At 50.5% G+C, this 26,363-nt stretch overlaps 2 protein-coding genes across 4 annotated transcripts in view; one reads left to right on the top strand and one right to left on the bottom strand.

The window, feature by feature from the left end:
• TMEM63C (transmembrane protein 63C) overlaps positions 1 to 20,392 on the bottom strand; it is a 98,084-nt gene extending 77,692 nt beyond the window's left edge. Inside the window, exon 1 of the mRNA XM_036084317.2 lies at positions 20,292 to 20,392. The gene's annotated coding sequence lies outside the window, so the exon portion shown is untranslated. The remainder of the gene's footprint in view (positions 1 to 20,291) is intronic.
• ZDHHC22 (zDHHC palmitoyltransferase 22) lies at positions 20,278 to 23,188 on the top strand. Of its 3 annotated transcripts, none has more exons than XM_078054005.1 (2): positions 20,278 to 20,417; positions 22,285 to 23,186. In XM_078054005.1, the coding sequence occupies exon 2, from the start codon at positions 22,299 to 22,301 to the stop codon at positions 22,932 to 22,934; it is 636 nt and encodes a 211-aa protein (XP_077910131.1). In that variant the 5' UTR covers positions 20,278 to 20,417; positions 22,285 to 22,298; the 3' UTR covers positions 22,935 to 23,186. The 3 variants fall into 3 exon arrangements, with proteins under 3 accessions (XP_077910131.1, XP_077910133.1, XP_077910132.1); XM_078054007.1 differs by lacking the exon at positions 20,278 to 20,417 and adding an exon at positions 20,831 to 20,997 and having other exon boundaries at positions 22,285 to 23,188; XM_078054006.1 differs by lacking the exon at positions 20,278 to 20,417 and adding an exon at positions 21,249 to 21,477 and having other exon boundaries at positions 22,285 to 23,188.
• The last annotated feature ends 3,175 nt before the right edge of the window (positions 23,189 to 26,363 follow it).

Below are 26,363 nucleotides of genomic sequence, written 5' to 3'. Positions count from 1 at the left end.
AAGTGTCCATTGACGGATGGATAAAGATGTCGTGGCACACACACACTCACACTCACACACATACACACGTACACACACACACATTGGAATATTATTCAGCTGTAAAAATGAGGAAATCCTGCCATTTGCAACAAACTGGAGGAAACTTGAAGGCATGCTGCTAAGTGAAGTAAGTCAGACAGGGAAAGACAAGTCGTATATGATTTTGCTTATCTGTGGAATCCAAAAAATAAAACAAATGAATAAACAAACGAACAAAAAGCAGAAACAGACCCATAAATAGAACAAACTGATGATTGCCAGAGGGAAGAGTGAGGGGTGGGGAGATGAGCAAAATGGGTAAAGGGGAGTGGGAGATATATGCTTCTAGTTATGGAATGAGTAAGTCATGGGAATAAAAGGTATTGGGAATATAGGCAATAGTACTGTGATAGTCTGTCTGGTGAGAGGTGGCAGCTACACTGGTCATGAGCCCAGCATAACGAATAGACTTGTTGAATCACTGTGTTGTATACCTGCAATGAATATAACATTATATGTTGACTTTACTTCAATTTTTAAAAAGTGTACAATTTGGGGGAAAGCTTAGGCTCAGTTGGTTAAGTGTCTGCCTTCAGCTCAGGTCATGATCTGGGGGTCCTGGAATCGCGCCCCATGTCAGGTGCCCTGTTCAGCAGGGAGTCTGCGTCTTCCCCTCTCTCTGCCCCTCCCCCTCTCTCTGCCCCTCCCCTTCCCGCTCATGCTCTCTCTCTCAAATAAAAAAATAAAATAAAATAAAAAAATTTTTTAATCTATGAAAGCACTGAAATAAGATATTTGGGCATAGAAGATCCGGGTCTAGATTTTGGCTCCCTGGCACTGCGTCTCCTGTCCTTCAGAGATGCATCCTTGGTTCTTCTGTTTCCTGAAGCAGCTGGAGGGTCTCCTGTGACAGAAGCAGGGACAGAGGCAGAAGACGCCCATTTGTGGAGTCTGGTGCCTCGAGGCTGCCACTACCTACTTTCTAGTATATTTTACTCCTGACTTTATCACCAGCATATTATTAGTGTGCAGGAAAATACGGCCAACACGCAAGTGTTTTTATGCTTCAGCCACAGGATGCTTTCCCTCAGATTTCATTTCCTCTTTGGCTGAGCAATGCTTACTACTCTTAGCTCTGTTCACCGCATCCTTTCAGATGCTCCCAGAAATCTTCCCTTTCTTCTGTGTCTCACGGTCTGATGAGCTGGAGAACCAACCAGCTCCCTCCCTGCCCCGGCGATTCCCTCACGAACCTAGCCAAGGCACATGATGGTAGCTAGTCTGTTAGACTTGAGCCATGTGAACTTGTTTGATCCTCATGACGACCCTACACGGTAGATCCTTTTGTTATAGTTCTCATTTGATCTTCGAAATATCTCAGGTAAGGGAGATATTACTGTTCTCATCTAGAACACTTTATGGCTGAGGAACCTGAGGTTCAGTAATTTGGCCAAGGTCACCCAAGCAGAAGGGGGCTCAGCCAACACTGGACCGGTTTTTCTCTCTAGACTGTGTTTCCTGTGGATGGTCAGGAGGACTGTCTGGGCAACCTGTAGAATAATGAGAAACAATAAATCATGGTTGATTTAAGCCGCTGGGTTTTTGGTGGTTGGTTGTACAGCAATATTTAAAATAGATGCTTAGATTGTAGATGAATGTTTTCTCCATATTTACAATGTGGTGTTAAGTGAAAAAAGCGGGTTATAAAACAATACATACAACATGATTTCACTGTTGTAAAAAAAAAAAAAAAAAAAAAGGCACTTAATCCGAATCTGTTCAGTTCCTGATCTGGGGAGTGTGTGGTGTGGAAGGATGCTCGTATGCCCACCAGGATATTGATTAGTCCAGATCCTATTGCCTGGGCGATGATGACTGAAGCCTGAAGGTGGGGGTGGGAGGATAACGGGGTGGTGGGGCGTCCCTCACTTGGAAGAGAGGTGGAAATCTCTGCCACGTGTGGCACTCCCAGGGGCGTCCACAGGCTCCAGAACCAGCCCTGCGACTCCAACCAGCGTCTCTGCTGCTCCCTCCTTTCCACCAGCGGATGAGGATGGTCAGAGCACTCAGTCCCGGGTGGGACCAGCTACCTAATCTTCAGGGCCAGTGAAAAATGAAAACGAGTGGCTCCTGGTTCAAAAATTATGAAGAATTTCAAGACAGCGAGCATTCGGCCAAGCATGGGGTGCTTCTGGTCCTGGGGCTCTGTGGGACTGCTCCGGTCAAATGACCCCAGGCTAGGGCCGGAGTGCTCCAGTTTCCCTCCTACCTTCTGGGAGTGCGGGGAGGCTGCTAGAGATTACTCCCGGAGTGGGGTGCCTGTGGTGGAGGACTGGCACCCCAAGCCTCAGCTGGGTAGGAGACGCAAGACAGAGTGGGGGGCAGGGGAGGGGGACTGTGTGTCTCCATGTGGCCGAGCAAGGGTACAGGACTTTCCTGTCGGGGGCGCAGCTGGGGAGGAATTCCAGTGGTGGGCCTCCGGGGCTAGAGTTGACTGGGTATATTGGAAAGAGTCTAGGCAGAGGAACCTCTCCCCAGAGAACTCTACTGCACCCCACTTGGAAGCCTGCCCCAGGAAGCACCGGTCACCAGGGAGTGTTGGCCAAGAAAACAAGACCGGTGGCTGGCTCCCTCCAGCTCTCACCAGCCCCTTATCACACCCCAACCTCAAACCCTGGAGGTGAAAGCATTCTGAGGGAAGAGAAGCCCCCCACTGTTAGCCTTGCTTGGCACTGGGGTCCGGGGAGAAGAATCACCCTAGATTTGTGTATGATGTTTAATTCTTAAATTGGACTGGATTAACCTGGGTTTTTAATAATAAAAAAACAACAGGAAATTTGATCAGAAAACTAGGAGTCTGACTGGAATATTGTTCAGAGCCAGAAAAGATGTGACAAAGCATGTTTAAGGCTGTGGTTAGAGACAAAGCAAACACATTTCCTGTTTGGATCCTGTCAGATTCAGACTTTTCCAGAAACCAGGTCCACATGAATATGTCTGGAAGGGTGTAGAGCCGGGTATTAGACAACAGTTGGGTCTGGAGGTTTTTGTACTAAGACAAAAAATGACTTTCAATGGAAGCAGGCCCTCTGAGCCAGACCCTGCTACTTACAGGCAGCCCCCCTATCCCCCGGGGGCCCAGCACCCAGCCGGCTCTGGGGGAAGGAGTCCATCCTTAGCCTCCTCACCTCACCTGTGTGCGTCCCTCTGGACCCAGGGCTCCAGCCTCATTCATTTCTGTCCCCCACAGTGTGGGACAAGTCTCATAAAAATCTGTTACATCAAAACACCACATCAGAGGCAGGAAGGCTTCTATCTTCTGTGAGGGCGTGATTTACAGGTAACGGGCCAGGGAGCAGGTGCAGGATGAGGAGGGGAAATGGTGATGAGCAAGTAGGGTGACCAACCTGTCCTTGGGACTGTCCCTTGTCCTGGGCCATCCAGGATGGTTAGTCGCCCTAGGGAGCAGGGTCGGGGTTGAATGGAGGAGAGGGCTGGTGGAAATGGGGTGAGGACAGAGGGAGAGGTGGAGAAGTGGCAGCTGAGGGACAGGGGCCTCGGGAGCTACCTTTCCTTTGTCTCCTTGGCTTTTATATCTTGTGGGGAACAAAGCCTCTCTCTGCTGGGAGGGGCTCCTTTTCCTTAAGCTGGGAGGGGTGTGTGTGTGTGTGTGTGTGTGCTGAGAGCTTGCACCACGCTAGAGCTCTGGCTCTCTCTCTCTCCCTGTCTTTCTCTCTCTCTCCCTGTCTTTCTCTCTCAGCAGGCCTGCCCCCTCCTCCAAAGCTCCAGTGGGAATGACTCAGCAAGAAAGCCAGGCCTGCTCCTCCGTCTGGCTCAAGTGCAGCTGCTGGGCCCCCACCCAGGGCTCCCTGCCCCCTGCTTCTCCTCCCTGTGGCACCCAGGGCATGAATCTCCCTGACCCCAGTCACCAGGGCAGGGACTTCCCAGGCTGAGGCCCCTGCCATCTAGCTTGGTGGCCTTGAGGAGCGGCGCTGGGCAGCCCCCTGCGGGGCACCCGGCCCCTCCTCACCCCATTCCTACGCTTTCCCCCCAGGAGCTAACGTTTTGGCTCCCTGAGCTGGGTGCTATGCTAGACGCTCAGCACGCACATTTTCGTTTTATCCCCACATGGTGAGGTTGCTGCGCTGATTATTGTCACCTATGGATTCAGGAAGTGAGGTACAAGAGGCTGGGTCCCTCCTTCATACCCAGTTCTGAAGGATACGCACGCCCACGTGGGCTAAAGTGTGCGGGCAGGCACTCACAGAGAACCGTACCCGGAGGTAACAGGGTACAGCACCCCTGGCGGGCTCAGTTGGAAGAGCGTGTGACTCTTGATCTCAGGGTTGTGAGTTTGAGCCCCACATTGGGTATAGAGATTACTTAAATAAATCAATATTTAGAAAAAAACAAAGAACTGTAGGTAACAGCTGGAAACAATCCGTGCTTACCCAGTAGGGCACATCAAATAAATCATGGTGCACCTGCCCCCATTACAAAGCCTAGGTGAGGGGCGCCTGGGTGGCTCAGTCGGCTGGGCGTCTGACTCTTGGTTTCCACTCGGGTAGTGATCTTGGAGCAGTGGGATGGAGCCCCCATGGGCTCCTTGCTCAGCCGGGAGTCTGCATCTCTCCCTCTCTCTCTGCTCCTCCCCCTGCTGGTGCTCTCTCTCTCTCTCAAATAAATAAATCTTTAAAACAAATAAAAATAAAAAATGAAAAGGTTGAGGTGCTGTGTGTGTCCATGAACATGAACAATCACCGGGTACAGCACCCGGGCTGGGAGAGGGTGTTGGCCATCTTAGCAGCTTGGAGGGCTGGTGGACAGATGCACCCAGCCCTGCTGATAGCCCGAGTGATGCACTGGCACAAGCGGAAAATAAAGCAGAGCACACAGCCGTGTGCCAGGGGCTACCGTGTGCGTGTGTGCGTGCGTGTGCACGTGTGTGCGTGCCTGTGCACGTGTGTGCGTGCGTGTGCACGTGTGCGTGCACCCTTAGATAGAGGCTCTCACCTGCAGACCAGCTCTGGAAGGAGACACGGGATGTGGTGACAATAGCCATCCCCGGGGAGAGGAACAAGAGCTTGGGAGCAGTGGGGAGGAAGAAGACCTTCACTTACTGCACCCATGTATGGTTCCAATTTCATAGATTGCCCCTGAAAATGAGAAACCATTGTTTAAAAACTACAACGCAGTGTGCAAAAGCAAACTTGGTATCTGTCTGCCTTCAGAGGCCAGACACTGAGACACCGGAGTGTACTGCCTTAGAAGAATTTAAACTAATAGTGCGTGCATGTGTGTGCATGTGTGTGTGTTGCGAGTGTCTGTGACTCTTTGAGTACATGCATGCTTGTGTGCATGAGTGAGAGAGTGTTTGTCCGTGCGAGTAGGGGTGTGCAGAGAAACCGTCAGAACTTCCAGGGCTTGGGGCTGGCTCTGTCAGTGGAGCATGGGACTCGATCTCAGAGTTGTGAGTTTGGGCCCCATGTTGGGTGTAGAATTTACTTAAAAATAAAATCTTAAAGCAAACAAACAAACAAAACAAACAAACAAACAAAAAAGAACATCCAGCTCCTGGTCCCCAAGTCTGGCTTCCAGGATGTGGGCTGGGATGGCCTTTACCCCCTCACTGCCTCTCCCCCCCACCCCGGGGTGCTGCATGAACTGTGTGGATAGGGAAGCAGGCTGCTCAGACAGGCCTCCAGGTGCCAGACTCTGCAGAGACAGCTCTGGCAGAGGGGAGAGGGCACCCTCCTTTTTAGATCCTTCTGGAAAGTTCCAGGCACATCCCTGATCCAGCAGCCTGAGATGTAGAGAGGGAGGATGACAGGCCAGGGGAGGAGCAAGGAGCTGAATGCAGGGAGTAGGTGGCCTCCTTTGTTGAGTGGAGGGGGGATTTTTCTGCGCCTGGAGAGACTGGAGAGCAGGCAGAGCCAATGTCCCTGGAGATCAGGGATCAGGGCGTGGGGCGGCTGCCCCGGGGAGTGGGACCAGAGGGGCAAAGGGAGAAGGCGGTGGTGAACCACAGCAATGTGTGTCCGGGGACCGCCCACGCCACAGGCCAGGTACGGGGCTTACTGCCAACATTCCTAGCAGGGTCGTATTTCCTCTCCTTGCTTGAAACATGTCCCTGAAAAGCTGGTGGAGACAGTCAGGACTCTTGTCCCCAGTCTCCTCCGCCATCTGACAGCCTGCTTAAAATTCCGCCGTCGGAACCCTACCTGGGATATATAACTCATGGAGATGCCGTGGCTTGAGAGTCAGAGAGCTGGTTTCAGGCCCGGGGCTGCCACCTGCGGGCTGGCTGGCCAGTGCCGATGCCCAGCAGCCCTCGGGCTCAGAGGTTTGATCTGTCAAATGGGGATGAGGTACCTAAGGCGCAGGGCTGGCATGAAGATGCAGGGAAAACAGTGTTAACGTCCGATCCCTCACCCCTCTCCCTGGGGTGTCTGAGGGCTTGAGATCCCCTTCTTACAGGAAGAGGTAATGAACAGGCAAATGAGTATTTCAAAAGGGTGGGAGGAGACAACAAGGTGGGACCAAGGAGCCTCAGCCCCCAAAGAAGTGTCTGCTAAGTAAGAGAGAGAATGCGGTGGCGGGTCAGGAAAACACATTTAGCAGCATTCTAGAAACCTCTGCCCAACTCACCAAGGCAACCACCACTGCTCCTGCCTGTGCACAGCCGCTGTCACGGGGCCTCCCCCTCATGGCTCCCCACACCTTCACTTCAGCCAGATTCCACCCTAGAAAGGGATTGAGGGGGCAGTGCTGGATGCCTAGGAGGGTTTGTCCCAGGGGTGGCGAAAGGGATGCCAAAGCTGAACCTGCAGGAACAGGACTGGGCCACTGAGAGCTGGGGGGTTTGCAGTACTGAATGTTGTCAACAGTGATAATTACAACGAAATACAAAGGTTCCTTACACACAGGGAGGAAATGACATCCTTATTGTCTTTGCATTAGTCTTGCTCTGTGATCTTATGGTTATTGAGCTATTGTTTTGCTTAATTTATGCCACAGAGACTGCTTGGTGGAGGCACCTCCTGTAGGCAGGAGATGGCACTTCACAGGCAAGAAATGCTAGAGAATTCTTAGGGTTTCTCAATAACCGTTTTCTTCTTTCCCCCTTTAGGAATTGGACGCATCGGAAATAAAGACCATTTCCTAGCCTTCTTTGCATCTAGATATGATCATGTGACTGAGTTCTAACCAATGGGAGATAAATGGAAATATCATGAATAACTTCCAGGGAATGTTCTTAGGCAGTTGTCTTTCCTAATTTCCACTGGTGGAATGTTGACTAGATGGCTGGAGCTTGAGCAGCCATTTTGGACCATGAAGTAGAAGCTGCATGCTAAGAATGGTGGGAAAGGTTATAGAGGGGGCCTGGGGCCTGATATCATAAAGGGTTTTGCCAGCCCTAAAATGCCACCTCCACCATGAGGATGAGGACTACACCTGACAGATGACAGAACAGGGTACTGGAAAGAGCTTGAGTCCTTCCTAACACTATACCGTGTTAGCTCTGGACTGCCTGCCTCTAGACTTCATCCATATGTGAGGGCAATGCATATGTCTCATTTAAGCTATTGCTACTTTGGGTTTCTTGTCTCTTCACAGCCAAACCAAATTGAAGTGAAACTCAGAGTGAATTTGTTTGCTTCCTCAACCTTGCCCCGGTATGAGCAGGGCAGAGAAGACCCAGCTAAGCCTCTCTTGGTCTGGACCTTGGAGGCCATTTATCGTGGTTGGGGCCAAAGTGATATCTACAGTGTCCAGTCATGAAGTGGCCTAGGAACTAGAAAGGGAGAGAATGGGCAAGGATTCTTTCTTCTTGGAGGCCCAGAGGAATGGGATAAGGCCTGATGACTCAGAAACAAGATGGCAACTATGCTCATTTTATTGCCCCCCATGAGACCGTAAGTGAGTAGAAGGTAGAGACTGGCTCAGAGCCCAGCACATAGTAGATGCTCAATAAATATTTGTTCACTGGCTGACTGACTGTACTGTACTAAGGAATTTGGAGTGGAGACTGAAGTGGCCAAAGTCCCTGAAGGGGGATGGAATGGTGGTGGAGACCAGGAGAGAGATCCCTGAGGAGAAGGTGACTGGAGGTGTGTGTGACAAAACTGGAGGCTCGTGGTCCACAGCACACCCCTGCCCCAATAGTGCAGCAGATCCTTCCAGGGTCATTGGGGAGAGTCCTGCATTTTATGAATGCAGGATACTTCTGGGCAGAGGTGTTTACAGCTAGTGAGGCCCGGCCATGTTCAGGGTAGCCTTTGTTCCTCACAACCTCAAGGGCAGGGATATTACTGCACTCCTTGTAGAAGAGAAAACGAGGTCCCAGAACTGCAAGGTCACTGGCCCAAGATCACTCTCTAGGAGATGCAGGAGCTGGGACTTGAACCCAGGGCTTCCAGTCACAAACATTACTTTCTTTGGAGCAAAGGATGCAGGTGGGGATTTCTGACTCTAATGTTTCTTTCCCCTAAGTTCCCAGGCCAACACTAAGGCCTTGGGTGTAGTTTATAAAACCGTGAATTGAAGAGGAGGTGGGACAAGGCTGGAACAGGGTGTCAGGCAACTTCTCAGCAGAGTGGAGGGCTAGTAGACAGATGCACCCAGCGCCACAGATAGCCCAAACAGTGCATTTGCACAAATAGAAAAAGAAGTGCTCTTAACTTAAGATACTTTACTGCCATCTGCTGGAGAATTGTCACAACAACCATACAAATCTATGTTGACCGAAGTGTGAAAAACGATGCCCTGGAATTGTAAAGTGCAGAACCTGAACAACTGCACAGGGCAGCCCTAGATGTATCTTCTCTTGCCTGAGAGAATGAAAAATACGGAGTCCCTGCTACCATGATAGTTCAAGTTCTGCCCTCTTCTTTCTTGCTTGGGGGTCCCTGGTTCAAATAATCAATAGTGGTCTGCCTCCCACAGGTTCTCCACCCAGACTCCTTCTTTCTATTCTGCTAGTCTATGCACATGTCCTGAACATATACCCCTAGGCCAGCTTCCATGCTGGGCACTGTGGGTACAATGTGGGCAGAACCTAGTCTCTGCCCTTCCTAAGCTCACGGTCCAACGGAGGACAATCAACCAAGCTGTTCAAACTTGGTGTGATATGGTGGTAAAAGGACAGGTGTCGATCGGACTTGGAGGCTTAGGGAAGGTTTCCTGGAGAAAGTGACAGCTATGCGAGGCCTGAAGGATGAGTACAGTAAGGCGGGCAGAGGGGCAGGAAGTGTGTTCCAGGTGGGGCCACAGCCCGTGCAAAGGTCTGAAGGCTCAGTGAGTGTGTACAAGGCTTTGGGAGAATCCTGGCGCATCCCCGATGGGGCCTTGGAGTTCCAGGAGTCCCCAGATTCTGCCCAGGGCAGGCTCCCTGTACAGGTGGGCACTGGAGACAGTGAGTCGGGGGCTGGCTTCTGACTGAGGTGACAATGGGGCGGAGACTTTACTCACTCAATCTTAAAACTGCTGACAAAGAATGATTATTGTGCCCACACTCTATGGCTTAAACTGAGGGTCAGAGAGGCTAAGTAACTTGCTCAAGGTCACATAACTGGAGAGTGACTGAGTCACATTGGACCCCGATCCGTGTGACTCTGGGATCTGGCAGCAATGCCCCAGGTGCTGTGTGTGTCTCTGCTGACGGATGCCAGGGAGAAGAGCAGCCCAGCTCCTTCCTCACCGGCTCTAGGCGTTCAGGTCTCACCTCCCCAGTTCCAGACGTGGAAAAGAGAAGGAGGGAGGGGCGGGTCCTCACAGGAGAGGACAACACTTCACGGCCACCACCCACACAGCCCAGGCTAGAAGGTCGGTGCCCAGCACCTTCCCCAGGCCATCTACCCTCGCGTGCCCCCCTCAACTCAGGCACAGTGCATTCTCCCCCTGCCAGGCCTCAGAACAACAGCCTGCCTGCTCATGTCACAGAATCCTGTGGGGTTCTGCAGGCTCCTTGTTTCTTTCTCAAGGCTTCAGACTCGTACAAGGGTACAGAAATGTATTGAAGTATGTTTTCCCGTCTGGGTGTGCATCTCTCCTGGACTATTTGGGTCCTTCACCATTTACTAACGGTGACCTCTGGAACATTTTCCTAAGCTTCTGGCTCTGCTCCAGTAAGATGTGGACGATATCTCACCAGGCAGTTTGAGACCTATATGAGATCACGTATATCAAGTCCCTGGCATGTGATCACTATTTACCCCGTCCCCCGTAGTGGTCAGCTGTCACCTGCTGATGAGCGGGTGATGGAGGACTCAGTGGCCAACAATCTTGACCTGCTCCTGGCACTGTTAGAGTCTGTTATTACACACACACACACACAAGCGCGTGCACCAGGCGGAGGGACGGCTCACTCTGGGAAGGCAGAGGCTCTGACAACAGCGACCAAGAAGCAATGGACACGAATGCACGTGAAGCACCTAACACAGAGCTGAGCCCCAAGCAGAGGAGGGCTCCGTAAGCACTGCCTTTCGCCTTTCTTCCACCTTCAAGCCCTGGCTGGAAATGGATGCAGCCGAGGAGGACGTGGGGGCCCCTCTAGCTCACCCCACGTTGAACAGTTGGGGTCACAGGGATTGGACCTTACGGGTTTCATTTACCTGCAAGAGAAGGCTTTCAGGCTATTCCTTGGCCAGTCCTCTGAAAACTTCCATTAGGGCCTGGAGCAGGGCCACCCAACCCTTGAGCTTCAGTTTCCTTATCTGTAAATTTAGGCCAGTAATACTTACTTTGCATCATCATTGTGAGGATTAAAATGCAGGAAGTACCTAAATTGTCTACCACGATTCCAGAAAGAAGATAAACACAAAACAAATTATAACTGCAATCACAAGGATGGGACCCAGAAGGGTTTGGAGCTCTCTGAAGGATGCTAGTCTCAACCACCCAACCGCCAACCATTGTGGGAGGTTGCAAATGTGAGTGCCATAGCTGATGAGGAGCCAGGATACAATCTCTCCCTACTCCACTCCTCTCGTGGGAGGGAAGCTGGTACAAACTTTTAGGAGGGTAGTTTGGCAATAGGAATCTTTTTGACCCAGCCACTCTCCTACTAGGATTTCAGCCAAGGAAATAATCACAGAGCCTCACGGAGTTGTTTGTGCTAGGACATTGCAATGTTGCTAATAATAGGGAGAAATTGGAAATAATCTAAAGTTAGAGATGCACTCATATACACTTTGGCTGAACGCCAGGTGGCCAAGTGTTAAGATCAGTATTCAGCTGAAGTCTAGGCCAATGTCTACTATCACCTTCATGGAGCAAATGTTTTTGATAAAGGAATACATCTAAAATTGTAATTGAGATTATTCCTGATGATAATTTCATTGTTAATGAATTGCATTGTCAGTGCTGAGCAATGTAACATGGCAGATACAGGAACAACACTCTCCCAGCCCCGGCAGTGGCTGGCTTGCTCCTGGACTATATATTATGCACATTTGTGTTAACAAATCAATGCTTCCTTTTGACTGATGATGGTGGAGGAGCGTGATCCTCACTTTTTCCGATAATATCTTCTTCTCTTTATATTCTTTTCCATGTTGGGTCAAATATGATTCACCATGGATACTGTTACATATGATAGAGGTTTTCTTCCTCATGAAATTGGGAGGTTGATTGACATCCAGTTTATCTTTACAAGATGAATCGTAAAGATATTCACAATTGGGCTTTTTTATTAAAGCCTTATGGTCTAAAAAGAATAAAGTAACTAAAAAACTGACATTTTTAAAGATTATTTTGTTTAGCGTTACTGAATGCTAGTATCTCAAACAATTCTACAAAGATCAGAACTCTGATATAATCTTATTTCTATCATTCTGCTTCATATTATTATTTTAATGTTTTATTGTTGTTGCCTCAAAAAGTATTCTCTAAAAGTATCTGGCTGACATGCTTCTCAATATTTGCATTAGTTTCCAGGACGCCTGGGTAGTTCAGTCAGTTAAGCATCTGCCTTCGGCTCAGGTCATGATCCCAGGGTCCTGGGATCGAGCCCCACATCGGGCTCCCTGCTCAGCGGGAAGCCTGCTTCTCCCTCTGCCTGCCACTCCCCCTGCTTGTACGCGTGCACACGCTTTCTCTCTCTCTCTCTGACAAATAAATAAATAAATAAATAAATAATATCTTTTAAAAAATTTGTATTAGTTTTCAATGTTTCCTTCTATATTTTAACACTTGAAAACTCTTAATTATTTCTGTACACTAAAGGAACAATATTTATAACTCTCCTGAGTGATACAGCATTTTACTCTTATAATAATAAATATACATTTAAGCTTTAACTGGTTGATAGAATTTCAACAAATAAAGCATGAGAGAAGATATTCATTACAAGCTACATCTAGAAGGTTATCTACATTTGAAAGTGATTATTAACAGTAAATCCAGATAACATGCCATGTGTGTATCACAGAGGTTATTATGCTTGTTGGATGTGAAGATTATGTAACATGGTCACAGAATCCTGGATCATACACATGTCCAGGGAACCCAGAAATGACAATGAAGTCTGAACTAGCTATTCAGTCTTTCAAAGACCAAGGCTGAAGATGAAGCTGAAGGGTATATTTTGATCAGACATTAAGGTCAAAGCCAAATTTTGGTGTATCCCTACTAAACTGTATCCTTTCTGTAAGAGAAACAATCAAGCTGGCCATTAAAAATGACGTTGGGGGCGCCTGGGTGGCTCAGTTGGTTTGGTGACTCTTGTTTTCGGCTCAGATCATGATCTCATGGGTCATGAGATCAAGCCTGTGTCAGGCTCCATGCTCAGCCGGGAGTCTGCTTGAAAGAGTCTCTCCCTCTGCCCCTCCCCGCTCGCTCTCTCTCTCTCTCTCAAATAAATAAATAAATCTTTTTAAAAAATGATGCTGGGGAAATGAATTTATCAACATGGGAGAATTGTCTTATATTGCAGAATTTTAAAGGCTGGTTATAAAAGAGGATGAAGATGTGAGCCCAAATTGATAATTAAAAGGACAAAATCTGAATGAATAGAAGATTGAAAGACACATACAAAATATTAACGATTATTATCTCTGGGTTTAGGATCAAAGGGTTTCTGCTTTATTTTTCATTACAATTTAAAATTTTCATAAAAAATGTGTTACTCGTATGGTTTTTCAAAATAAAAAATATCTGTGATGTAATGAGCACTAAGAATTATATAAGACTGATGAATCACTGAACTCTACCTCTGAAACCAATAATACGCTACATATTAAATAATTGAATTTAAATTAAAAAAATAAGCATATTTTTAAAATAAAATAAAAAATATTTAAAGTGCGTCTTTTCTGTCTCCCCTTTCTGTTGCATCCAGGGCCAGATGTCAAGCTTGCTGAGCTGGCCAGATGGCCTGGGACACTGACCACGGCTGCCTATGGTGCTCACTGCCCATGTTCATTTGAGTTCAAGGCTCTGTCAGGCGGGAGCTGCTTTTCCTGGGCCCGTTTCTGTGAGGAGAAATGCCCAAAGGAAGACACAGGTCAGTGGGAGGGTGGGAAAAGGCAGGGGTAGTAGCCCCATTTGACCAATGAGGAACCAGAATCTTAAAGAGACCAGGAAAACTCCTGCTTCTGTCCTGAGATTTGAGGGCTGGGTAACTTGATGTGTCTGAACTTTTCCATAGTAGAAGAAAAGATGCCACTGTTGGCCCCCAAGTTAATTTTCCTTTTCCTCTTTATTAATACAACCCACAAATTTTAACTGGTTCCATAGGTACCTGTAGCTAGGTGTGGCCACATGACTAAGTTCTGACTAATGAGAGGTAAGTGGAGGTGTTGTGTGCAACTTCCAGGAAATGTCCTTAAAGAGAGGGGTATGCCCTTTCTCTTTTTCTCCTTCTTGCTGACTGGAATATGGACATGATGGCTGGGACAGGAGCAACCATTCTGGGCCATGAGGCAACATGCTCAGGATGATGGGACAACAAAACAGAAAGACTCTGGGTCCCAGAATGGTTATCAGTTTTACAGGGGTCCCATGTAATCATGACACTTCCATACCAGCCCTGGACTGGCTCCCTCAAACTTCATTAATGTGAGAGTGAAGTAAACTTCCATCTTGGTTTAAACCCGTGTTTAACTAATTAAGATTAGGTGCACTAGCTATCACTTATTTAATACTTACTATGCCAGCCACTATTCTAAGTGCTTTACAGATGTTATCTGGTTTAATCTATATAGCAACCCTATGAGGTGGGAATTATAATTAACCCCATTTTACAGATCAGGAACCTGAGGCACAGAAAGGTCAACTGACTTGCTCAAGGTTGCACAGGTGACTGGTGGAACTGAAATCTGAACCTAGATCATCCAACCCCAGAGCCTGTCTTCTCACTGCTCTTCAGGACCCTCTCCTTTGGCTCCCTTTTATCTGGTCCCATCTGACACTTCCATCCCCTAATGCACACTTGTTTATATTAACTCTATTCTCCATCCTACCCCATTCCTGATCTCCAGCAAAAAGCCCATTCTCTCTATACCCTGTTTCACTGAGAAAAGATTTTGACTGGCTAATTCATGCTAAAGTGTAAGAGATCAACATCAGCATAATATGTTACTTTGCCATAAGGAAAACAGGCTCTTTATTTCTATGTCAGCATGAGGGTTTAGGTGTGAGAGACAGAAGGAACCACATTGGGTGAGACTTGGGCATTGGAATCATGTGACCTGGATTTTATTTCTGCTGCTAGCATGCTTTGCAATCTTGGCCAATCTCATAACCATTCTGAGCCTCTACTTCTCCCTCTACAAAGTGAGACTTTCATTAGACAGAGCTGTTGTAAAGATTTACTGAGTTAACCAATGCAAAGGCACCTGGCCCCCTATCAGCCTGACATATAAGGAATGTCAGTAAACATGAATCTTTATTAGTTGAATTCTGTTTATCCATTGCTTCCTATAGCCTCTTCTTCAAAGGTCAGATATTGAGGTATAACTTACATATAGTAAGATCCACTCTTTTGAGAGATACAGTTCTATAAGTTTTGACAAACCTATAGTCCTGTAACTATCACCACAATCAAGGTATAGATTTTTTACAGCCCGAATAGTTCCCTCATGCTCTTTGTCCCCCAGACTGTCTCTTATTTATTCTAATATTTATTGAGGGTCTATTGCGTGCCAGGCTCTGTCCTGGGTCTAAGCTACAGAAACAAAGCTGGTGGGTGAGTTCCTGTCCTTAGGGGGTTTATAGTCTATCTGATGAAAAGAAACAATAAACAAGTAAACAAACATACAAACAAGATCATCATGAAGGCAGTCCGTGCTATGCTGCAAGCAAGCAAGATCATTTGGTGGCCAGGAAACTGTTTCAGTAGAAAGGACAGGTGCTATTGAGTTGGCATCTTTGTCATGTAAAACTGATAACAAAATGCAAATTAGCTAAAATGCCCATTTGATGGGCAGAGAATTTGAGGCTCAGAGAAGCTAAAGAATGTGTTCAAGGTCACACAGCAAGTAAATGGGAAAACAGGGATTCAGGCCAAGGCCAGCAGACACTGAAAGCTCACATCAAAAGCTCTTGCTTTTTTTTTTCCCAATCACACCACACTGCCTCTCTCCTGGACCCTGGGCCATGTCTGCTTGGAGCACTGGGGGAGATGGAGGCAGGGGGCTCAGGGCTGTGAGGTCTGGGCTGCCTGCTATTCTGTGACCACTATAACACACCCAACAATCTTACAAGCAGCCAAGGGCACTGCAGTGGCTCTCCTGGTCCCACCTCCCTCCTCCTCTAATTGAGATGTCAACCTTCTGCCTCATTCCCTCCCATCCTGGACACCTGGCCTCGCAGCGCTCTCAGCAGAGACAGCTGATCTCCCCCTGCGCCCCTGAGCGCCCTCCAGCATGAAGACATAAAGTGAGGTCATAGCAGACAGATGAGTGTGCACTCCGTCAGCCCCTCTTCTTTTCTTTCCGCTCCCTTTTTCCCATCTTCTTCCCTCTGGCCTCTGCCTCCCTCCTTCCCCCCACCCATGCCCCCTCTTTCTCCTTCCCTCTGCCTCCTGCAGGCTTTGAGACCAAAGGGCCAATTAATCTTGCTGCCACCACCTTGGCTAAGCTGCGCACTGGTCCACAGGCAGAGACATCCCTACCAGGACTGCCGGCTTGGCCCTGGAAACCATGGCTAATTGGTAAAAGATCACATTTGTTTTTCCACAGCCTGAACACTCCAAAGGAGGTCCTGCCAAGCCAAGCCAAGAATTCCATTCTTCTGCATCAATCACCAGGGAGACTGCCGGGGTTACCTGTCACCCAGAGGGTGACATTCAGACCTGCTGTTCCTACCTTGACATGTGGGTTTTGCTGATGAGCATCACGGCTCCCAATTCCATACACACTCTGCAGCACCACACACAGCAGAAGGCTCGAGAGCACTGGGTTAATGTGCTGCAGGCCTGTTTTATTCATGTAATTTTACATAAATATCTCATATAAACATCATGCAGGTCTTTTCTTCTGAGGGAGTATGTTATATACCTGCTTCCTTTATGCAAGTGAGATGTTCCAGAAAGTTAAGTATCAATGAGAGTCTCCCATGTTGTCACATTTTTAATCGAACATAGGCAAGGCTTGCAAATTAACGTGCAGCAAATCTCTGAACTCAGTTTCCTTACAAGAAAAATAGGTTTAATAATTTTTGTCCCAGCTAGCTTACAGGGCTGTTGAGAGACTTGTCAAATAAAATTTTAATTTTCTGGAGGTATTTCGTAAGCTGCAAAGCACTTTATTACATCAAAGTAATGTTGTTGTTGTTAAAATGAAGACGTAGTTGGCCAAGTACATTACCACCTCCAAATAGAGATTCTGTAATAATCCGATTTCCATGTATTTGGGTCGCTAAGACAAAGATTATACTTATATGTTTTTTGGATCCAGGCAGGCTGCGATGGCGTCTCACTGAGCCTTCTGAGACTCGGGGAGCACTTTGTGGTCGTCCCTGGCTATGACAGCAAAGAGCATCCTGTCTGAGGAGGTCTATTAAAATCTTAATTTCAGGGCACCAGCTAACCTTGAGACCCCAGTTTATCTTCACCCTGATCAATATGAAATAATAAGAGTATGAGAATGAAGGAAAATCCCCAGAGCCTCCTTCGTTGGGGCCCCTTGCATCTTGGAATGTTCTCCATCCTAAACAGCTGGGAATTGTAGGGTGAGATAAACATGTGGGGGGGGGGCGGTGTTCCCCACCCAAGGGAGAAGCTGCTTGCTGCACAGAGTTCCTCTCTTGGTACACAACATTTTGAGGCAAAATTGAAAGATTGCCACTTGGGAGGGAATTTATTTTATTCAAATAATAGCCCCAAATAGCAAGATGTATATTTCTGGGAAAGTGCTCCCCAGCAATCAGATGCCTGTCTGTGTTTGCTGTTCCCTTGGGACCGCCTGCAGGTACAGTCCCAGCTTAACTATATGAATATATGACAAGGGCAATGGGAGCGTAGTTTCTAAATTATTTTCTGATGCTGTTTATGGAGGATGAGACTGTAGTTGGGGTGGGTAGTGGCAGGATGCAAGATCCATGGTGACTATGTCCTTATCATACATTTCAAAGACCTTGGGACATGGCTTTGCCTCTCAGAGAGAGCCCAGTATCATCAACTCATCCGTCCATACACTGGTACTCAGTGACTCTGCTGGGCAAATCATCCTGTTAGGAGATATGGAAGAGACCCCAAAATATTTCCAACATAGACCAGGAGCTCTCACTTTGGCTGGAAAGGCAAGATGTTCTTGTGGGGTAAAGATAAGGGCCCAGAAGTGAGCTAGGAGGAGGAAGAAGCTAACACTGTCCCATCCCCTGCCCGGACAGAGGTGCTTAAATTACATTATCCCACGTGATCATCATCACCAAGAGGTAACATCTTCGTCCCATTTTAGGGGTGAGAAGACTGAGAGCGGAGAGGTTACGTGACCTGCTCCAGGTCCCACAGCTGGTAAATAGCAATGAAGTGCTCGTTCTTAGTCTGCTTAATTCTGAAGGGTCCAGAATCGAGGTGAAGTTTTCAAATTGATCTCCCTATCGATTTTGTCAGGGATAAGCACCAATTTTAGAAAAACAAAATAACATTTGGCTGCCCTTCCTCTTATTCCGTTCACTAAGTGGGGGTGGGGGTGGGGGGGCACTGAGGAAACCCTCGCTCTAGCTCCGAAGCTTTAATATCCTTTCCTGTTGATAGACTATATTTCTATGTAAGTAATTGTTCTTATCCATTTGCGTTTCCACAGCCAGACTCTTTCCTGGCTGAATACTCCCTTCCCCCACTGCCATCTTCCCACGTGCATTTAGCTTCTCTCTCTCTCACCCTCCCCTCACATTCACACACAGACACACACACACACACACACACATGCGCGCGTGCGCACACATCCAGATGCACACCTTCCCACCACACACCCATATGCAAAATAAAATTAGAAATACTGCCCGACTCTCAAGGTATTTAGGGAATGGAGATCTTCGATCAATATAGCCCAAATCAAGCACTCCAGGCTCCCTCCCTCCCCAGCCAGTGCTGGAGGCCAGCAGAGGGCCCAGACAGCCATGATCTTGACACAAAGCAGCTCTAAAGGGGAAAAGGCCATTTGAGCATCCCTGGGTCTGCCCTGTAGCCACTTGGAGTCACAGAGCTACCAGATTCTCAGAAACCAACCTTTCGCAAGCTATTCCTTTGCTTACATGTAAGACCCTTTGAGAACATGGAAAGCTTTCCCAGCCCCCCTTTTATTTGGGTGTACACTGATAAAATACCGAGAAAACAATGTCTGATGGTTCGAAACTATAGGCTGAGCTGCTAAGCATATGGTCCTCACGTTAAGGGATTGCCCTTGTTTTAATCAACCAGATGAGAAAGCAATAAACATTTATTATGTTAGCCTTCACCCGGAGGAGTGGAATAGGTGGGACGAGTGAGCTCTGACAGCCCAGGAAACTGAGGCAGTGGTGGCACCATTATTCCTGTCTCTAAAGCTTTCTCTGCTCCGTCCCCATCCCCACTGACACACACTGGCCAAGTGTCCCCGCCCTCTTGGTGCCCCTCAGTACCCACCTCAGAATAGAGGAGTCAGGAAGGGGAAGGACTGGAACGGGGAGGTGGGGGTGGGGGTGGGGGTCCAGGCAGGAGCTCCTGGTTCAAGCTCTGTGTCTGGATCAATTCTTCTGCAGAGGCGCCTGGGTGGCTTGGTTAAGCGTCTGCCTTCGGCTCAGGCCATGATCCCAGGGTCCTGGGATCGAGCCCCGCATCGGGCTCCCTGCTCAGCGAGGAGCCTGCTTCTCCCTCTCCCTCTGCCTGCTGTTCCCCTGCTTGTACTCATGCTCTCTCTCTGTCAAATAAATAAATAAAATCTTTAATAAATAAATAAATAAATTCTTCTGTGCTCTCTTCTCCCAAATCAGAACTCCCCCTGGATCTCAGGGTGATTCAAGTTGTATAGAGGCTGAAAGCATGTGCATTAGTTCGAATCCAGGCTCTGTCACTTCCCCGTTGTATGACCTTGGCCATGTGACTTAGGTTCTCTGTGCCTCAACCTCCTCATCCATACAATGGGGAGGATTAAACTTCTGCTGAGAGGGTTAACAAAGCTGTCTTATACTAAAGGCTTAGCACAGTGCCTGGTACGTAACAAGAGCCCAGGAAATAGTGTCAATAATTATGAACTAATACTCAAATAGTGCTTACCATGGGCAGGCCCTGTTTAAGGGCTTTACATATATTGTCATAAAATTCTTATATCTCTGTTTTACAGATGAGGAAACTGGAATCTGAAGATCACACAGCAGTGAATGCTGGACATTGAGACCCAGGCAGACAGGCTCCAGAGTTGGGGCTCTCAACCCCTGTGTGCATAACGTCCTTGATCTTTCTGGGTGTTGCCCCTGGCAAGCTGAGCTCTCAATCCCCCAGGCTTCCCTCCTTCCAAGAGTGGGGAGCTGGGAGGGTGTCAGCCACAGCGGGGAGGGAGGGAGCAGATGATGGCTAGGACATCCACATCAGCGCTGAATCCAGATCCCCCAGCTGGAATCGGTGGCTGAAGTCAGGCAGGGCGCCCCAGCCAGCTCCAGGGGAAAGGAGGGGGCAAGTCCACGATGCTGAGAGGGGTGGCCAGAGCGCCGCCCCCAGGAGGGGAGGGAAAGGTGGCGGGGTTGAGGGGTGCCCAGCTGCCAAACCCGCCGCCGCCTGGCCCCCACTCGCTGGCGCCCAAGTGGGAGGAAGGCAGCTGCCCGCTCCCTCCTCCCCACATCCCCGCTACCTGACCAGTTCCCCGAAGCGAAGCGTGAGGAGGCTGCGAGCCAGCGGGGCCGAGCCCACAACTTTGCAGCCTCGGGGAGGGCGAGAGCCGGCGTCCAGGGCACCTCTTGTCCGCGACCTGAGCTCGGTGAGTTCATTTCCTCACCCCTCTGCGGCGGCGCGGGGGGCTGCTTCCCCGGCGTCCAGGAGGCGGTGGCCGAGGAGCCGGCGGCCGCCCGCGCCGCCAGCCTTGCTAGGGCTCCCGGCTGCGCCGCCCTCCGCCGCGGGCGAGGCCGCCGCCGGTGCCGAGCGGACAGCTCCCCACGCCCCCCGCAGCCCCGGCGGGCTCGGCGGTCTGCGGTCAGGTGCAGGGCCGGGCGGGGGTGGGGGCGGCGGGCGCCCCGCCCGCCTGCCCGCCGAGCGCCCCTCGCTCCCCCAGCCCCTGTCCGCCTTCAGGCGCCGCGCCGCATCTGGAGGCTGCTCCTTCGCCCCCCTGGCGACCGGCGTGGGGAAGACACTTGCTTCGCCCGAGACCCGAGCCGAGGGCTCTCTGGGGTGGGCAGCGCCGCCGCAGCCCCCGAGAGCGCCCTGTCGGGGGCGGTGCCGAGCCCCCAGCGACCACCCCCCGGCGTGCTCTGGGCTGAGCCCCCGCCGCGGAGAGAGGCTCGTGCTCCCTTTAGCGGCCGCAGATCCCCGGGGGCACTGGCACCTGCAAAGGGGACTCCAAGGTGATCAGTCGCCCAGTCCGGACGGGACAGCCTGGACCGAGGCCTCGTGACATTCGCCCATCCTGGGTGCAGCCGCCTTCCCAGAACTTTTTTTGCGCCTAGGGCTCGCCGACTCCTTAGCCCCTGGAAAAGTTCTCTCGGGCGCCAGGAATCCTATTTCCCGGTGGCTTCCGAAGCTGGGCAGGAACCAGGGCTTTAGGGGGCAGGGTACAGTGGGGATGCGGTGGGGGTGCTCGGCAGCCGGGGTACATCCGCGGAAAGCCTGGCAAGCATCCGCTCCTTCGCGCAGGGCGGGCTTGTTGGCAACGAAAGGGTTTCGGCGCCATCGGGGTTGTTTGGGTTTCTCCCTCCAGGAGGATGGGGGGAGGGCGCGAAGGGGGGATTTTAATTTCGTCGCTTCAAATGAAAACGCTCTTTGCAAAGAATTAGCCAGGGCAGCCAGCGACGGAGAGATGGGCTGACCAGGACCGGCCGATAGAGGTATTCCGGCGGCGCCCCCCACCTCACCCGGTGCCTGAGCGCCTGTGTGAATGTATTGATTGTTTTAATTGATTTTTTTTTAAGCCAGGTGGCAGCGGCTGCGTGTGTGATACACAGATATATACATACACAAACACAGATACCCAGGCGCACACAGATTACACGTACAGACTCATACACAAGGAACACCCCCCCACACACACACGCACACTCAGCACACACACACACACACACACACACACACACACACAGATTTCGGACCTCCAAGCACACATACCTCCCAAGAGCCTTGGGTTATGGGTGTGGTCCCTGAGTATTGCCCAAGACTGGGTGGGGGTGGGGTGGGTCAGAGGGTGAGAGAAAAGGAGGTGAAGCAGGACTTCCAATAGGTCATTTCTTTCTGGCCCACTCCAAATTCTTTGCTTTCTCCTCCAAGGGGGTCTGAAGGAGAAATCCCAAACCTGGGCTCGCTTCCACTGCCATAAAGGAGCGGAGCCCAAGCCCCATGCCCCTCATGCCCTCCAGGCAGCAAATAAGCCCTGCCCTCACCCTCCTTGGGCCTGACCCGAGGGCTCCAGGGCCTCCAGGTCGCTCAGAAACCGAGGGAGCGGGCACCTGGAGATAGGGGCTGACCCGCAGAGGCCGTTTCCATCTCGGGGTCTCACACCTGCTCGGTCCTGGTTTTGGGAAGAGAGGAGGGGTGATCCAAGGGACAGCGTGGGGAGCTTGGGTTTGGGCGGGGTGGGACCTACAGACTGCGCCCCCCGGGCACCGCAGTGAGTCTTCCTCTCACCCTGGGCCCCTTAGGAATGTAATCGAGGATGCTGGCCCTGAGGCTGCTGAACGTGGTGGCCCCCGCCTACTTCCTGTGCATCTCCCTGGTGACCTTGGCGCTGCAGCTCTTCCTCTTCCTGCCCAGCATGCGCCAGGACCCCGCGGCCGCCCGGCTCTTCCCTCCCGCGCTGCTCCACGGGGCGCTCTTCCTGTTCCTCTCCACAAATGCCCTGGGCAATTACGTCCTGGTCATCCAGAACTCCCCCGACGACCTGGACGCCTGCCAGGGGCCCTCGGCCAGGAGGGCCCCGTGCCCCCCGCCCAGCACCCACTTCTGTCGAGTGTGCGCCAGAGCTACCCTGAGGCATGACCATCACTGTTTCTTCACGGGCAACTGCATCGGCAGCAGGAACATGCGCAACTTCGTCCTGTTCTGCCTCTACACCTCCCTTGCCTGCCTCTACTCCATGGTGGCCGGCGTGGCCTACATCTCAGCGGCCCTTTCCACCTCCTTTGCCCACCCCTTGGCCTTCCTCACGCTCCTTCCCACCTCCATCAGCCAGTTCTTCTCCGGTGAGTGGGCCTTGGCCTGCAGGTTGGGCCCTACACAAGGACCCTCCACCCCCACCCCAAGTTTGCCAGATTTAGCAAATAAAAATACAGGATGCCCAGTTAAATCCTAATGTCAGATAAACAATGCATATAACTCTTTTGTATAAGCATGTCCTAAATATTGCATGGGGCATACTTAAATTTTAAAAATTCTGTGATCGAGGCACCTGGGTGGCTCAGTAGGTTAAGCAGCGGACTCTTGGTTTGGCTCAGGTCACGATCTCAGGGTCGTGAGAGCAAGCCTCGCTTCCTGCTTCCTGCTCTGCGCTCAGCCTTGATGATCCTCTCCCTCTGCCACCCGCCCCCACCCAGCGTGCTCTCGCTAAAATAAATTATCTTTTTAAAAAATAAAAAATAAATAAAAATTCTGTTATCTATCTGAAATTAAAATTAACTGGGCTTACTGTATTTTTCCCGGCCGCCTCCTTCTCCACTCCGCATCCTCATTCATCACCTCCTCCTTGCTTGCCACTAACCATTTGCACATAGCATTTCCTGAGGATCCAGGCAATACACCTGCTCTGTGCCAGGCAGGCTGGGCGCTGACCATCCCTCCATGCAGTTTGTGAGGCACACCCATGCTGTGACCTTCGTCTGCCTGGACTCCAGTCCTGCTCACACATTCCCCCAGGGATTTTGTCCTCCAAAGGTCTTGCCAACCAACCACAGTAAGACTGACCAGGGTGCCAGTCCAGCCCCAGCAGGAGGCTAAGCCCTGCCCTCCTGCCCACTGTGTTTGTCTCCACCAGCCTGAAGATGGCTTGGAGCAGGGGGCACCCTGGTTGGAGATGCAGCCATGTTTAATGGCTCCATCTCACATCACGGAGCTGGGGGACTGGCGTGGGATGTGACCCTCCAGGGAGGCTCTCGCACTTGCAGGAGCCAGGCATGTGGGCCTTCCCACTGGCGCTCAGCTGCACACCCTGTGGGGATTGTACTTTATATAGCGTGCCCCAGGGAAAGCTCCTCCTTGGGTCCTGGCCTAGAGGGACCTGGCTCCTGGTGGCAGTTCTTACCACTTTACCTGGCCTTGAAATTTGTCCTGACCTCATTTCCTTCCATTCCATCCCTACCCTGGCCTTTGACTCCAGCTGACTTGGATCTTACAGTTGGTAGAGTGCATGCATGTGTGCGTACGAGTGAGATTGTTATCTCCATCTCACAGATGAAGACATTGAGGCTCAGATGGGATTAAACAGCTTTCCCAGGATCTTACTACTACTGACCACCAGCCTCTGCCCCCCTTCCCCAGGTCTTGAAACAACCCCCAGCAGCACAGGGAATCCAGCACGTTTCTTTACCTAGTGACGTTTCAGGGACAAAGAACGACATTGCGGCTACTTCCATCGAGAGCCCAAGATTGTCTTGATGTGCCTGGGCTGGCCACTCACAAAAGTTCCGCTCCACTCTGGGGGAAGCATCATTTTCATCTTTGATGGGGCTGCCACCTGGTCCTCCGCAGGAGTAGAACTGTTGCGCCATCAGACAGTGGGAATTCAGAGGCCCAGGAAGGCCCCAGCTGTAGGGTCGCCTTGAGGGCTGATGGCTGAGTTCGGCCCAGAACTCAGAGCTCTGGGGCCTTCTGGATCCTGGCATGGGCACAGGAGGCTGCTGGGACCAAAATAACCAGGCCGGGGGAGGGTAGGTGGGCGGGCTAGGGGGTGGAGTGTGAGCACAGGCAGGTGGAAGGATGAGGAGAGCCAAGAGAGCCTGATTACACTTTCTTTTCCAAGTAGCTTCATCACATCAAAATGAATGGTTCCAAAGGGAGGATCTTGAAATGGTTTGATCTGAGATAAGCCTGGGCTTGAGGCCTGTCCATATGTGCAAGGTTTGGGAGACAAGATAGAAAGGAAGAGGGGCTCTTGCTTTGATCTGGGGGGAGAAGAGAGCCAGTCAGCACCTACCTTGGGGCTCAGATCCCTGTTGCAGCAGAAGGATGAGTCCCACCCCCTTTTACCTCCTCCCCCATCCCCACCAGGGAAAAGGAGGTCAAGATTTCTAATCTCCAACTCTCCCATCCCATCCATCTTCCTCCTTTGCTGACCTTTCTTCTTCCTCCGGGGCCAGCCCTTCTCACTCCCCGCCTACACACGCACCTCACCTCTTCAGTTTCTTCCTTCCTGTCTCCTCTCCTTCTATTCTCAACCCAAAGGGTTGTGGGCACACCCTCTGTTGTCTGCCCAGGAGGGCAGGTAGATAGGAGGAAATGGGAAGGGACAAGCTGTTTCATGATGGAGCTGTCCCCAGCTGTGGTACTGCCCCGAGTCAGGTCTGCCAGCAGAGCACAGCATGGCTGTGAGTGTCGGCCCGCAGCTCAGGCCAAGGAGGTGGGAGACTGGCCAGTTTGATTTTGGAAGTTGTCCTTTCTTTGGGCTTCAGGAGATTGAGTCACCTCTCTGAGTCTCATTCGTCTCATCTGGGAAATGGAGACGCCACCATCTGACCTGTGTCATGGCATTTGGATAAGTGTGCCAGCATGGCGGGTGCCACCAGAAAGTCCAGGAGAGGGAAAGGGGACTAACATTTGCTGAGCACCTATTATGTGCTACCCACCCTGCAGGTTTCACTTCATTCAATCCCCACAACGAGTCTAGGAGGTAAGTGTTCTCATATCCATTTTAAAGGCTCAGGAACCCAAGGCTCAGCAAGGTTAAGTTGCTTCTTTTTCTTTTTTTTTTTTTAAGATTTTATTTATTTATCTGACAGAGAGAGAGGTAGCGAGAGCAGGACCACAAGCAGGGGCAGAGGGAGAGGGAGAAGCAGGCTTCCCACTGAGCAGGGAGCCCGATGCGGGGCTTGATCCCAGGGCCCTTGGATCATGACCTGAGCCGAAGGCAGACACTAAACGACTGAATCACCCAGGCGCCCCAGTTAAGTTGCTTCTAAACCACAGAACTAGTGTGACTCCAACCCAAGATTTAGGCTCAGGGCTGCCAGCCTCTAGAGCTCATACTCCATTCACTGCCCCACACGACCTCTCTCGAGCTACTTCTTGATGAATGAGCCACTTTGGGAGGGAGCAAGGTTCTTGTCCCTGGATGTCTATTAAAGATGCTGGATGACGATCTGTCAAAGGAGTTATAGATGCTTGGTAAGAAGGAGGGATGAAGAAAGATTGGATCGTGTGACCATTCAGACCCTTTAGGAAAATTCTGTGATTTTCTAAAAGAAGCAGAACTATTATTAAATAATTCAGAGGAGCTGAGGCAGCCAGGCTGAGCAACTTCAAACACTTCAAGAGAAAGCACGTCCCCAGAATAGCCTTTTGTAGCTGCTGCAAGGGGCCAGGAAAAGGCCACAAGGTCTTTTCCACATGTCTTGATTTAGTGCCAGAAAAAGCCTATGGAAAACAGCTTCCATCAGCCCAGGCTTATCCCTGCGGCCGAGTTACAAGGCAGGCCCTGCGCTTGACAGCTCTGATGTCTCACATCCCAGCTCGAGGGCCATCTTTGTCAGCATTCCTAGAGCCCAGAGGGCACCACGGGCCCAGGATCCTT

Source organism: Halichoerus grypus, chromosome 8 (assembly GCF_964656455.1).
Source record: "Halichoerus grypus chromosome 8, mHalGry1.hap1.1, whole genome shotgun sequence".
Lineage (NCBI taxonomy): Eukaryota > Metazoa > Chordata > Mammalia > Carnivora > Phocidae > Halichoerus > Halichoerus grypus.
This window is presented reverse-complemented; position numbering and strand designations above follow the sequence as displayed.